Here is a 13,897-nt window from a genome sequence, read left to right as displayed (position 1 = left end):
TTTCCCCCCCCCCCCCCCGGCGTCATTCATCCAGTGGGACCCAGTGGACGCATAATTCCGGGATTTAGTGGCTATGGACATTCCGGCGCCGTCGAGAGGATCGGTGACCGCGAGCGCCGATCCGACCTTCGAAGGACGCAAAACATATCGCCTTGATCGCCTTGCGTTTCACGTTCAACGCCTCCATCTCGCCCCAGCAGCCCCCTTTCCCCGGTGTTCCATCGGGTCCAGTCTCTCAACGAGCCATCGTATAGCACGGCTGCTGTAAAAGACCGTATCCGCGCCATCGACCGATCGCAGATTGCGTCACGTAACGAAAATAGCCCTCCTTCGATCGGCCGAAAGATCCGGAATATTCAGGAAGATATGAGTATCGAAAAGGACTTTATTCCTTCATCTTTGACGATGGATTAAGATAAAATTCGACAACAAAGTAATTCGTTATCATTAGGGAGACTATTTATATATCGCGTATGACTGAACACGTAAATAATAGTAATCCAATGATGTCAAACGACAGACATTTCGTTTTGCTTGTTCATCTAATAGTTTTACTTGTTGATCTAAACGCGGTGATTGCGATGTCGCATTGTCGATTGGAATCTATAAAGTATATGTTATGGCTTCTACGTGATCGAAGCGAGGGAAGAGCCTACGGTGATTACCTGCACCGCTGGTCGACTCGCATCCCCAGGATCGTCGGATACGTGTCGCGGGCATAACTTTCGGCAATGTCCTGCGTCGATCTTGATAATCTCCCCGGATATCCCTAGATAAAATCAATTCATTTATAGGAGTTAGAAACTATTAGGTGTACAAATTGGCAAAAATAAAAGTCGGAGCGTGGAATTAACAGAAGCATGAACAGAGTTTTCAAAAGACGCATAAAAATTGAGACAACAAAATATAAAAGAGGGTTTAAGCTTTCCTTACGTTTTATTGTGTCAATTCGACTTTACATTCTAATTTTTATTTTCGCCGGAGAAATTAAAGAGAAAGAAAGAGGGAGTCTATAAAAAAGGTGGCGCCTAGAGGAGAACGTTCGAATCGCCGTGTTTGTGTACAACTCTGTTATTTTTGCGCGTAAACGCGTGGGACTCGGAATGCGGGAGTATTTGTCATCGACGCCGTAACGGGGAAGGTTTCCGCGCGATTTATCGCATTATGTTACATGCGAATAAAAATATGACCTGAGTGAAATGCGTCGGTTGTCGTCCAAAGTGAGCAAATTGACAGAGGATCGTTTGGCAGAAGGCGCACGATGTTCTAATTGAAATATTAATTTCGATTAAAATGCTGCCGGACCATCTCCTTCTTCATAAGTGGTCAAACGTCACCGCCGTTCAATTGAAGCCAATAGGTGGACGACCAGAATCCGACGCGCGCGATGTGAAATTTCGATTCCAGATCAGAAGAATGAAAGTATTTTATCCTTCAGTTACACGCGAATGTTTAATAGTAATTACTTATAAATTCACAGTGTCAAATTATACCAATTTAAGTTATTTTTTATCGTTTCTACAAATCGCGCTACTGTTCCTATTGAATATTCGTTGATTTAACTAAAACAATGAAGTTATACTTAATTGACTCAAGAAAAAATGTATTAAATTTGACTTTTTAGTTTATTATTTACTGTGTACGTTAATAAGAACGTTGTTTACTTTGAAACTAATTACAAAATAAATTAATTTACATTTTGACATATGTATGACTTACAGACACACAGTGACCGGATGTTCCCTTCCCTCTTAAAGCACGGGAGAGGGAAGGGTACACTCGAATGAGGTGGTACTCTTATAACTATGAATCGTTCATTAATATATATTCTGCTCAAATTTTCTCCATGAATATCGCACTTTCTTTCTTTCTCTTTTTTTAAATATATTTTAATTTAAACGCTCACCATATCCAACTTCGAGCATCTTCTCATGTCGGGCGCAGCACGTATGCTGTCGCGGTTCTTCCGAATGCACTTTTCCCTCGTTCCCAGATTCCTTCTCGCAGAAAGCTAAGCAACAAAAATCGCGAGGCGATCACGAGTGGAACTCAATTGATAATTAAAAATTTATGATCAGAATTATACGAGAGTTATAGACGCTTCTTAAATGATGTGATATTAATGGTACGAAGTATACACCTAGTCGATTTAAACGAAATAAAAATTCCAAATTTAAATTTAGACTCAAAATTTTGATGTACAATTGAAATTTAATCGTGTCTTCTAGATAACTATTCTTGAAGCAATAATGGAAATTAGTGTAATTTTGGTAAGTTTGATTTTTCATTATGTGGGGAAAGAAATGGATCTTTTCTTTCGCTAAACGATTCTGTTATCGCAAAAGAAGCAAGATTACGCGTGTAGCAACCAAATTTTAACTACTTATCTAAAATTCCTTTGTTATTAATATTCGGAATGTATTTGGCAAAAACGTGTTTAAAGATTTCATAATTATTATTATATATATGAGTTGTAATTTGAATTGAGATTAGATTTAGATTTTTCGTCTCTCTTATGTTTTTTTATTGGAAATTATTTAAAAAATTATTAAAAAATTGAAAATGTAGGTGCTGTTCTTTTGATTCTTTAAATTTTTTAGAGTTGAATCTCACTCTATAAAGAGTGTAATCTTACCCTTAAAGATACAAAATCTTTTTCAAGGGTGACAAAATTTTTATTCTTTAGAGTGAGAAGAAGAGAGATGCCAAGTATAATTCTAAACATATAGAATCTGTAGATACATATATAATATAAGTTTACAGCATATTAGGAGTGTGAATTAGTTTTGAGGGTTTCGTAACAGATGAAAGTATTTTGATTAAGGTATTCGTTCATTATCTTGTTTAAGTAAATCATTTCTTGAGAAGAAAAACCCTCCAAGAAGAACTAAATCACACAGCTAATACATCGTTACGTGTGCTCTGACGGAAAGCAAGAACGGTGAAAAGGGGAGAGGCTTAATCGGCAGATTACCTAATCGCAAATTAGCCACGCAGACTAAAGCGAAACCGGCGAGGACGGTCCACCGTCCCCTCGCGCTTTGTACGCGCATATCGATACCGATTGTCGAGCGGATGACAAAACGTGAGAACGTTCACCGACGAAAAGGAGAGGCCGATCACCTCGTGATCTCTCTCTCTCTCTCTCACGATCGTGACGCGAATCTCCGGATCTCCAGAGGATGATTCCGAAGCATCCGGGTGTGCGGCACCGTTTTGCTTTCTTCCGTAAATTGGCGAAGACGGTGATCGCGCGGATCCTGGTCGAAGGATCGCTCTGTCGAAGTTTTTCTTTTTTTTTTTTTTTTTATAAAGGATCGATCGCGTATATCGAGCTCGTAGTGCTGCCTACACAGCTTGCAATCTGCGGGAAGACTGGTCGTCTGCCGTGGCCGGCTGGGAGACGTCCGGCTGACAGCGGCGGATCTCTATTAATCTCGTTTGCTCGACGGGTCCCGCCTCGTGACGGACCGTCCATCACGGTCTCTTGCCGACCCGGTCACCGTCGACGGCCGCTCGATTTTACGCTCGCAAATGTACGTTCTGATTAGTCATCTCGCGCGGCTATTTTAATTCGTTTCTACCTCTGGGGATGAGTGTAGGATAATGGAACGAAGGAGTCCTCACGCGATGAATCTCGTTGTGGAGTTAATCCGTAGTCAGTATTTGTCGGGATCTTTCATTTTTTTTCTTTGTCGCTATATATATTTAACTGTTACGTTTTATTGATTCAATAGAATGTATGTACACACAATAGGCTTTGTATGATAATATTGTAGTCTTAGCCGTAAGAAATTGATCAATATCATGATCAATTATTATTCTCACATTCGACCATCATTTTTCTTATTGAGTAAATAATTTGTTTACTGCAAGTAAATGTTAGTATTATTTAAAGAAATATGTATTAAGATTTACCAATTTCTTTTTGTTGTACTGAACGCAGTCATTGTCTTCTACTGTTATTGATATTTTGGAACGCAATCCGAAGTCATCAGAAGCGCGGACGATTATTCCTCGAATTCGCGGTACGTCAGCTCAATACGATTTAAAACGCGGCCTAAGAGGATCTTTCTCGATTAGATATCTGTCTCAAAATAGGACAGATATCTAATCAATATCATTTCATATAATGCCATTTCATAAAAGATAATATCTCGTTTTTCTGGTAGAACCTTTCGTGACTTTCGTCCCTTTCCGTTCTCCTAATGATATTTTTGTTGCCCTGGAATTCAGGGCGGAGGGGAAACAGGATATAGGAGAATAAAAAGGATCGAAAAAAGGACTATCTATCCCTCCTGTTGTTTGCCGCGGCGCAGCTACGGGAAGGGGGAGTCATTCGTCCGGTTGCAGCATCATCGCATCTGATTACACCGGGAGAACTCTTGCCGTCCTTCCCCGCCCCCTCCGCACGCTCGTTAACATCCGTGTTACCGTCAGGGTCGTTGAGAGGTTCGCGCGAGAGTCATTATCATTATCCATAAATTACCGCTCGCGCGCGCGCGAATCTCAATTTCGTTCACCGCAACCCGCAGGAGAGAGTAGGGAAAAGGACATTATTCGACGGAACCGTCCAAAGGCGTACAGAATGTTGATACGAAGCGGACAAAGGGGTGAGAGAATGAGAGACGTCATGAGAGAGTTTATCGTTTGTTAATAAAAAAATTAAAAAATAAAAAAGTAGGTACATTTTTGTCACTTTTTTTGACGAAATAAAAACTCCGAATGTAAAAGTGACATTTCTTATTAAAATAAAACAATTTTTTATATTTTTATATTGTTTTATATTATATTTTATGATATGTACAATATATAATATATATATATATATATATATATTACATGTGTTGAAAATAATTGCGTTTCAAGTTTGTTATAAGTTTTGATATACGTGTCTATAGTATACTGTTTAATTTCATTAAACATGCGTGAACAGCGAATTGTGAATATTCCGAATAGTTCTTGTTTTATCTTTTTTTTTTATCGGCGATTTCCCGCTGAGCTCACCAGGTGAAGATAGATTTGCGTTAAATATAATTAACAGATAAGTGCTGTGCACAAAAGATTGGTGTATGACTCTTTACTTGACGCGATTATTTCAAAATACGTATATTATTAGATTAATAGATTATATTTATTTGTGTCAATTATTTTTATTAAGAATAAGTGCAAATGTATATCAACTCTGTCCATGTGATTTTCTGCATTGATTTATTGTTATTAAAGATACTATTTATCAAGTCAGTTTTATGGCTTTATAATTATTTGTGTAGTACAAAATATAACCGAATTAATAAATTGACACATTATATAAGAAAACACAGTATCAGAACTTTTTTTTTACAATATGCATAGATATATCTGTTATTGACAGTCGATAATTTGTAGTACCTCGTATAATGATGCAGTTGTGCACGTTTTGTGTGCAGAGGTGCCAGTAGATTGTTGTTTTGTTGATGAGGTTAGCTTGATCTAAAATTTCTCATTGAAATCTTGCCGTTAATAGATATCTAAATAAGTGAATTAATATATAAATAAGTAAGGAGTTTAATTTGATTATATTGATCTTTGTTTTTGTGAAATAGGTAAAAATCCAGAATTTATAAGTTTTATTTATATACAATGATAGAGTCAAGAGAGAGAGAGAGAGAGAGAGAGAAACTGAACACACACATCTCAGTATTTTGTATTTTTGCTGCTCTCTTCATTATAAATATATTTTAACAAATGTTTAAATATTTCAAAAGTTTTTACTAGAATTTAAAATTACATTATTGTAATATTTCAATAAATTATTCTCAAACATATTGTGTTTTCTTTATTTAATACAAGGTCTGTTTTAAACATTTTACATTATTCATCTGTCTTTTTTTTCTTGTTACATTAAGATATGCAAGTTCAGATAAAGGAAGAAGAAAAGAACAGATCAATTATTACTTTTGCAGAATGTCTACTAAATCAAGAAAGAGCTTGTCGTCATGGCAACAATGCGACAAGTGTCAATGTGCTTTGGCGCAAAAGGATATTTCTGTGCACGAAGTAAGCTGTCCACCTTCTACCGAAAATTGGGATCATCCATTCGTCCTTAATGGAGTTGTGCATAGCACAATAGAAGTCTTCCAAACACAAGGTATGTGATTATTGATATTTTCATAATTAATAATATAAATTTTTATTTACATTTGCTTTAATTCATGGCGTTGTGTATCTCGTAGAATTACCCAAACGAATTTCTGAGAAGGATGCTAATGATATGGTATTTATGTCACAGTTTTCTTTACAACTGTGCGAGATTGCAATTGGATCACCGACTGTTATTGTGACGAAAGATGAGGTAGTTGTGAAAACAGCCTGGCCGACTAACGATAAAAGTTTGACAAGTGTCTCTTTAACAAAACATGGTAATTTTTATTTTATAATTTTACTAACAAGTTTAACTGATGAATTAAATTAACGCTAATCCTGTCTTTTAGCCATTGAACTAAATAATCTGTCAGGATTAACCAAAATATATCCTTTGACGTCTACTGTCTATATTGCTAAGGAAATTGTAATTAGTCAACAAGGAAAACGTTTGTCTGATGTAACTGTGGAACTTGATAATATTCTAAAATATTTTAATGAACACAAGATATTTACCATGGGCAATAGAATAAGTGTACCATATTATGGAAAAAAGTTGATATATAAAATTGTTGAAATCAAAACAGAGGAAAGCAAGAGAAAGCAAGTCGAAACAGTGGATGTAGACTATCTATCGAATGCTTTTAAAGAAATAAATGTAACATCTCCTTCTGCAAAAGTAGTTTTTTATAAAGCGCTCTATACGACAAAGTGGACAATTCTGGATAAGAATAAAGAAAATGTTGCAAAGGAAAGGTATAATATTGAAGATATAGGTGGATACAACAATCTTATATCTGACATAAGAGACATAGTGGCAATAGGCATTGGCAAGTATAAAAATATCGAACGCTTTAATATCTGCAAAGGGATTTTATTATTTGGCCTCTCTGGCGTTGGTAAATCTATGATAGCCAACGCTATAATCTCTGAATGTAACGTTAATACATTTACCGTGTACAGTTCAGATATTTACAGTAAATCTGTTGGTGAAACGGAGAGTAAACTTAAAGAGGTGTTCGGCAAAGCGATATCAAGCGCTCCCAGCATAATACTGTTGGAAGATGTGGATAGTCTATGTCCTAAGAGAAACAGTTCCAGTACAGATCACGAGAAGAGGGTCCTTGCTCAATTAATAACGCTTTTTGATGATCTGCAAAATACCAACAGTAATGTGTTAGTAATGGCTACCACTGCAAAGTTAGATATTGTGGACAGCTCTTTAAGGAGACCTGGGAGATTGGACATGGACTTCGAGATTTATGTACCGACTCCAGACATGCGTAAGGAAATATTGATAAAGTTACTTTCGAAAATTCCCAATACACTTTCATGTGAAGATATACAGAATATTTCATTTATTACTCATGGCTTCGTTGGTGCGGACCTGTACGGTTTATGCTCCAGAGCGATAATCAACGCTGTGAAATGCTATCAGAAGAATAAGGCTACGTCCGACGATGAACCAAATGACCCAAATGAACCAAAGGTGACAATGACCGATTTTAGTTACGCTCTGACTACAATAAAGCCTTCAGCTATGAAAGAAGTTCTGGTAGAGATACCGAATGTGAGGTGGTCTGACATCGGTGGACAAGAAGATTTGAAGTTGAAATTGAAGCAAGCTGTCGAATGGCCGTTGAAACATCCCGAAGCCTTCATAAGAATGGGCATTACGCCTCCTAGAGGCGTTTTAATGTTCGGACCGCCTGGATGCTCGAAAACCATGATCGCGAAAGCACTCGCTACTGAGAGTAAAGTTAACTTTTTGAATATTAAGGTAAGTCGTTCAAAAAGTTTATTTACACTGTTACATCGCGTAATTGTTTGCAGGGCCCGGAGCTGTTCTCCAAATGGGTAGGCGAGTCTGAGAAGGCTGTAAGAGAAGTATTCCGAAAGGCAAGACAAGTAGCACCGTCCATCATATTTATCGACGAGATAGACGCACTAGGTGGTGAAAGGGGTTCGTCTTCTGGTGGCAGTGGAAGTAACGTGCAGGAACGAGTATTAGCTCAACTACTAACTGAACTTGATGGCGTTACCGCTCTAGGAAGCGTCACATTGGTAGCTGCTACTAATCGACCGGATAAAATTGACAAAGTAATATTTTCTATTTTATATAATTGATAAAAGAGTATAATTAAATTTATATATTGGATTGGAGGAAGAGTTCTGCTATATTTTATTAGCTCAAAATTGTACATATTGTACATTTAAAAAATTAGCGATTATACCATCTGATAGAGTAAAGTTTCAACTTTAAGAATCTGATTTTTTAATTGCGACACGATGATTTTTAACGGAGCAATTAAAATCAAAATGTTCCTTTACTTAACTCGCGAATAATTCAGGAACAAAAAATCGTAGGAACATTTCTTAAAGACAAATTTTTAGGAGAAACTTCAAGCTTTTACGTTAGTCGATAATTTTCGTAAATTTTTTTTTTAATATTATACATGACAGATTTACAAAGTGAGAAGAAGAAAAATGTCCCTTTTTTCAGCTTGTGTAGTTTTTTATATGTAAAAATTATCAAATTCACATAAACTAAAAAAATTATAAAAACCTTTTGAAAGTAGAAATTTCAAGCATTAAAATCTTTTTTCTAATATTTTGTTTATTTTTTATGAAAATATTGTATATATAGTTTTGAGCTAACAAAAACCGCAGAACCTTTTTCCCAACCCAATAATACGATATAAAATCAATTTTTGAAGAACTAGTGTCTCTGACTATAATCTTTGTTATGATAAAAAAAGAAAGTTCTCTGTATATTCATAAAAAAAGGCAGAGTAAATTTAGCACAAAGATATAAGAAAACAGTGATGTTATATTATACAATTATGATCAAAGATATAAAAACAGTTACAAAACTTTAAATGTACAATATTAAAATAATTAAATTAATCCCTCGTTAAGTATTTTTCTATTAATATCAAAAATATTATTTAATACCTTTTTAAAATATCTTTTTTATTGATAGATTATAATTGATAAAGTGAAAAATTGAACAATTTAATGGTTGTTTTGTATATAATAAAAAAAATGAATATTTTATAATTTCTAACTTATATCTCTTTTATATTATGATTGCAACAATAAATATTTCAGGCACTTCTCCGACCTGGTCGATTAGACCGTATCATACATGTGGGATTGCCAGACGAACAGACCAGACAAGAAATATTCGAGATAAAATTGCGACATATGAACATTGCAAAGGATGAAATAAATTTTGTGGATCTGATCAGTTTAACAGAAGGTTACACCGGCGCGGAAATTCAAGCGATATGCCATGAAGCTGCCTTGAAGGCGTTGGAGGAGGACATTAATGCTACCCTTGTTACCAAAAAACATTTTATTGCCGCATTTAGAGTCATCACTCCTAGAACGCCCATTTCTCTCATTAAGATTTACGAGGAATATACGAATAAAGTTTTATAAGAATTATACGAGGAATGTATTTTTATTACGAGAAAGGACGTGAAAAAGATTATTTTGATTTCAGTTTTTTTTCTCATGACGGCTGATCTTTAGAAGAAAAAAGGTGAGGAGGAACAAATCTGCATAGTACATACTTAGAAATTCAATCAATTACATGAACTTTTATTAATTTTATTACGGACTAATTTGTAAATTTTATTTAATAACGACAAGAATCGCAGGAAATGAATAGAATGTCATTTTTTACCTGCTGTTATTCTACAACTTTTTACGTACACCTAATCTTGCATCTTAATATCCCTTTCGAATCCACTTATAATTTATTCGTTAAAAATTAATACGCATACATAACGTATATAAGTACATTAAGATAAGCTGTAAAAAAATATCGACTGAGGCCAACAAGAAATTCAAAACGGGGAACGACGGCGCGCGTTACAAATTACACGCCTCGAATATGTGTATTCAAAACATCGTATAATTTATTCCTTCGATGACGTGGCCTTAATGTAATTCATCACTATCGAAACTAGCCGATAACAATGACGATACGATTAATAATAATAATAGACAAGTTTGCTGTAGGCGTGACAAAATAAAGTGCGGAATATATGTCAAGGGCGGACTTCCAATTCTCCCGCCACGCCATATTAATCGGATAGTCCGTTGCTTTCGCCGGAACGATTCGGACGATGGTACGGTTTATCCGAGCGATAATCAACGATAAAATTGCCTGTTAAGTTTCACGCGCGGAAGAATAAAGAGCGAGAGATCGCGTTAATTATTAATCGGCTCAAGTACGTATATGTACGTACACGTTGCATGTCTCTATTATATCCGACTATAAACCTATTTGCGTCATCTCTCTCTCTCTCTCTCTCTCTTTCGCGCTCTTTCTCCTTCTCTGTCCCCAGATGTTTGTCGATTGAGTATTTGTAAGTGTTTCGCTGTTGTTTGCAGTCGTTATCGCGTCCCACGTTACACGTTGACGGAACCGAGAAAATTATGTGCGTAATGAGGAGGCTGCTCGCTCGTCGCTAAAAGCAGCAAAAAGCAGGAAGATCTCAACTGAGCGGATAGGATCCAATTCAACGACGACATTCCTCGAATTTCTTGAGATCATCGATTTGTGCCATGAGACGTCGTTCCTCGGCCCCGAGGAAGGAGAGTAGCGTTCATTTCGTAGTCCCGTATTGACGGATTTCTCTTCGAACGAGATAACCTCGCAAAGGACGAATTTTGCCGCAGCTTTCTGGTTGCATGTACGTTACACTCATTACATTTCTGTCCCCTGACTGTTAATTGCTTCTGGTAATTAGTGATTGTCGCGAAACGTCATCGTGAGACGTTGTAAAATATTCATTACTTTGTATTGCACCAGCATCTAATTTTTGTACATTCTCGCAGTCTAAAGTCTCAGAAATTAATTACAAGATCGCAGTGGAGACAATTTTATAAATAATATTGTGATCTCTTATAAATAAATATGTCTGGATAGATGTAAAGCCCATTTAAACTTTGACATCTTATAGATCATAATATTATACATACCAACAAATCAAATGTGTTTTGGGAGAAAATTATTTACATTAAGGAAATTATAAATGCGTAGCATTTTAACAAAAATTTATTAAAGACAGTTGCTTATTTATAAACAGCTTTAGTTGATACTATATTAGTTCAGTGTTTCAAAGATCAAATTTAAAATACAATATTGACTAGCAACAGACGGTTTTATAAATATTTATATATTGCCATTTTAACAGATCCTCAAGTAAGATGTCATTGATTGAAGGAGTAGGCGATGAAGTCACAAATTTCTTCATTGTCATGACCATACTATTGGTAGGATGGCTTGCTTGGTGTTCAACAAGTATTGCGGATCAGCCACTGATACGTACAGTACTTATCTTGCGGGATCGAGCTCCTGCACGTATTGCTTCAATAAGAGCTAATCAACGGGACACAAGTAACCTTAGTGTCCAAGATGTTGCTCAGTCTCACAGTTCAGAAACAGCGGAAGAAGAAACATTAGAAGCAACTTCGAATAGTAGCGATAGTATACATGTAAACTGTCCAAATGCTGCTGTCGTAGGTAAATATCTCTCTCTTTCTCTCTCTCTCTCTCTCTCTCTCTTGCTCGCAAGATATTACTTAAAGTATTAGGCTGAGTCCACAATCTCTCTTTAAGAAGCCCTAAGCTGTAAAGCCATAAAAAATTGACCAATCACAGAAAATTATTTTTCTCGCATTCAACTATGATTGGTAAATTTCTTACGGCTTTACGGCTTACGGCCTCTTCAAGCAAGGTTGTTACACCCAGCCTTACTTTTAAATATTACTTAAGTCTCTTTTTGTATTGTAATCATTAGATACAACTGAATTGTCTCAAGATGTCTCGAGATCAACAGAATCTACAGCAGAAGAAGTACTTATTGAAGCCATGGATTCGTTCAGCAATGCTGATCGATCGCTGTTACAAAGAACAGTCAAGGCAAATAATTCTGACTCGGCATTAGACCAAACTACTAGTAGTTCATCAGAATGTATATCAGAAGGGTCAACCTTAGGTGATAGCAGCCAAAATGATATCACCATAAAATTGAAATTTATGAATGACGATCAGAAAATAGTCACAGGGAGTCTTAAAGAAATGCTGGGTGATTTTAAAAGGTACTTCTAGCTTGTACACATTTCTATCGTCACTAAAGTTGTAACAGTTTTTATTACACATTTATGAAAGATTACACAAGCTCTTAATAACATTGTTTCTTATTTCATATTTATTATGACCTATCTTTAGATCTGTAGCAGTAAAATCTTTTGCATTTTGCAGGAGGCACTTTCAAATAGAATTGGAAGCACGTAATGCGGTACGATTAGTATTCAATGGCCGCGTATTGCAACCTGACACTCAGACCCTCGAGCAGTGCGGCTTGTTCAACGATTGCGTCGTACACTGTTGGGTGCATCAACCGCGACCAGCTACCGTACCGTCTGCCACGATGGATAACTCGTCGTCCATTTATTTCAATTCCCAGCCGTTCTCGGATCTGCCCACCGATGCAAGGATAAGTTCGATACACGACTGGGACTTGAGTTGGCTCCTTGTAAGCCTTCTGACGATCATTCTAGGTCTCGCGTGGTATTCGCGGTATCATTACGCTCAACTTTTCACTGCGACAACCACGATCGCGCTCTACGCACTCACCGCGATCTTCACGGTATCTCTGTTTAGTAATTTCTTTTCTGATCAAGATAATATTCGGAACGTGGAATGATATGACGATGATGACGACGACTACTATGATCCCTTCTATGATTACTTCTATTTTAATTAAGAAAGCACCTTAAATACAAATCGGTATAATATACATTGTAAAGGGTGGTGCGTACTACGTATACTACTGATTCAATGGAATCAGTCCAACGGTAATCTCTATCATCGAGCATTTGCTTTTAACGTAATAGACTCGAGATCAGGTTTATCGTTAATGATAATGAGCTCACTATTTTGTGATTTTCATCTTGGTGTTACTCGTAAAACACCGATTGCGATATTTCTATTATACAATATAATGTTTCTCTGTTGAATATGATTAAATATATTTATATACACAAGAGGTGCGTTAAATTATCGCATAAATTCTAGTGTATTTCTTGCAGAAGATTTCAAAAAAAATTTTCTTTATGATTCACGATAGCAAGTGACCTATCTGTCATTTTAGCATATTATATTTAAAATATATAATACATATATGTTATAGATTATATATTTATATGAAAAGTATATAATAAGTTGTCTTTTGTTAGATATAAAATAATTAGATGAAATAATAAGAGTCAAAATAATCATGCTCGAATGTTATGTTGCAATAATTCTAAAATACAATAATAAATAAGTTTCTATTCTCTTTCTTTCTCTTTCACGAACTCGCATCTTGCTCTGAAGAATATAACAGTAACATGATGACATTGCTACATCTCTCGGAAAAAAACTTATGACTTTTAGAATTGACTTCAACACTTAAGATTAATTATTACATTTTGATATTTATTCAAACGTAATTATTTTTATCTTCATTCCTCTTTTTTTACTTCTAGTTTCCTTTAAGCTTCATGTAGAAGGCTATGCATATATATTTTTTCTGTAAGAAATATCGCTTTGTGGTGTTTACGTTATAAAGTAATTAGGAAATACTCTGTACGATAAAATAAGTTTCTATAAGATACATTTTTCTTTGCAAGATACATACATATATATAAATTCTGAAAAAAAAGAATATCACTTTTTATTCAGTGAAAAAATGAAAAAATTAATTAACAGTTT

The 13,897-nt window shown here is 35.7% G+C and overlaps 3 protein-coding genes across 4 annotated transcripts in view; 2 read left to right on the top strand and 1 right to left on the bottom strand.

The window, feature by feature from the left end:
* Positions 1-3,355, bottom strand: part of LOC108776278 (uncharacterized) — a 5,972-nt gene extending 2,617 nt beyond the window's left edge. For both annotated transcript variants that reach the window (XM_018542843.1, XM_018542844.1), the window contains exons 1-3: positions 2,975-3,355; positions 1,907-2,011; positions 666-769 (exon numbers count right to left, since the gene is read on the bottom strand). In XM_018542843.1, the coding sequence (XP_018398345.1) occupies positions 666-769; positions 1,907-2,011; positions 2,975-3,053 (288 nt within the window). In that variant the 5' untranslated portion in view covers positions 3,054-3,355. The remainder of the gene's footprint in view (positions 1-665; positions 770-1,906; positions 2,012-2,974) is intronic.
* Positions 3,356-5,446: 2,091 nt separating this feature from the next.
* Positions 5,447-9,567, top strand: LOC108776295 (spermatogenesis-associated protein 5). Its single transcript, XM_018542868.1, has 6 exons — positions 5,447-5,461; positions 5,946-6,130; positions 6,216-6,401; positions 6,474-7,903; positions 7,957-8,223; positions 9,235-9,567. Exons 1-6 carry the CDS (start codon positions 5,457-5,459, stop codon positions 9,565-9,567), a joined length of 2,406 nt encoding a protein of 801 aa, XP_018398370.1. The 5' UTR covers positions 5,447-5,456.
* A 1,195-nt stretch (positions 9,568-10,762) lies between these two features.
* LOC108776315 (transmembrane and ubiquitin-like domain-containing protein 1) lies at positions 10,763-13,067 on the top strand. Its single transcript, XM_018542896.1, has 4 exons — positions 10,763-10,829; positions 11,334-11,662; positions 11,940-12,240; positions 12,404-13,067. The coding sequence occupies exons 2-4, from the start codon at positions 11,347-11,349 to the stop codon at positions 12,846-12,848; spliced, it is 1,062 nt and encodes a 353-aa protein (XP_018398398.1). The 5' UTR covers positions 10,763-10,829; positions 11,334-11,346; the 3' UTR covers positions 12,849-13,067.
* Positions 13,068-13,897: the final 830 nt, after the last annotated feature.

The sequence above is a fragment of the Cyphomyrmex costatus genome, unplaced genomic scaffold, assembly GCF_001594065.2.
Source record: "Cyphomyrmex costatus isolate MS0001 unplaced genomic scaffold, Ccosl1.0 scaffold35, whole genome shotgun sequence".
Lineage (NCBI taxonomy): Eukaryota > Metazoa > Arthropoda > Insecta > Hymenoptera > Formicidae > Cyphomyrmex > Cyphomyrmex costatus.
The sequence above is the reverse complement of the archived record's forward strand: the minus strand, read 5'-3'. Positions and strand labels throughout refer to the sequence as shown.

What these genes read in the sequence shown, in the direction of transcription:
- LOC108776295 (XM_018542868.1), top strand. An exon ending in TGTCTCTTTAACAAAACATG is followed by an intron (nt 6,402 to 6,473) that starts GTAATTTTTATT and finishes CCTGTCTTTTAG; the next exon opens with CCATTGAACTAAATAATCTG. An exon ending in TTAACTTTTTGAATATTAAG is followed by an intron (nt 7,904 to 7,956) that starts GTAAGTCGTTCA and finishes AATTGTTTGCAG; the next exon opens with GGCCCGGAGCTGTTCTCCAA.
- LOC108776315 (XM_018542896.1), top strand. Translation starts at nt 11,347, where the DNA reads ATGTCATTGATTGAAGGAGTAGGCGATGAAGTCACAAATTTCTTCATT. An exon ending in TCCAAATGCTGCTGTCGTAG is followed by an intron (nt 11,663 to 11,939) that starts GTAAATATCTCT and finishes TGTAATCATTAG; the next exon opens with ATACAACTGAATTGTCTCAA. An exon ending in ATGCTGGGTGATTTTAAAAG is followed by an intron (nt 12,241 to 12,403) that starts GTACTTCTAGCT and finishes TGCATTTTGCAG; the next exon opens with GAGGCACTTTCAAATAGAAT.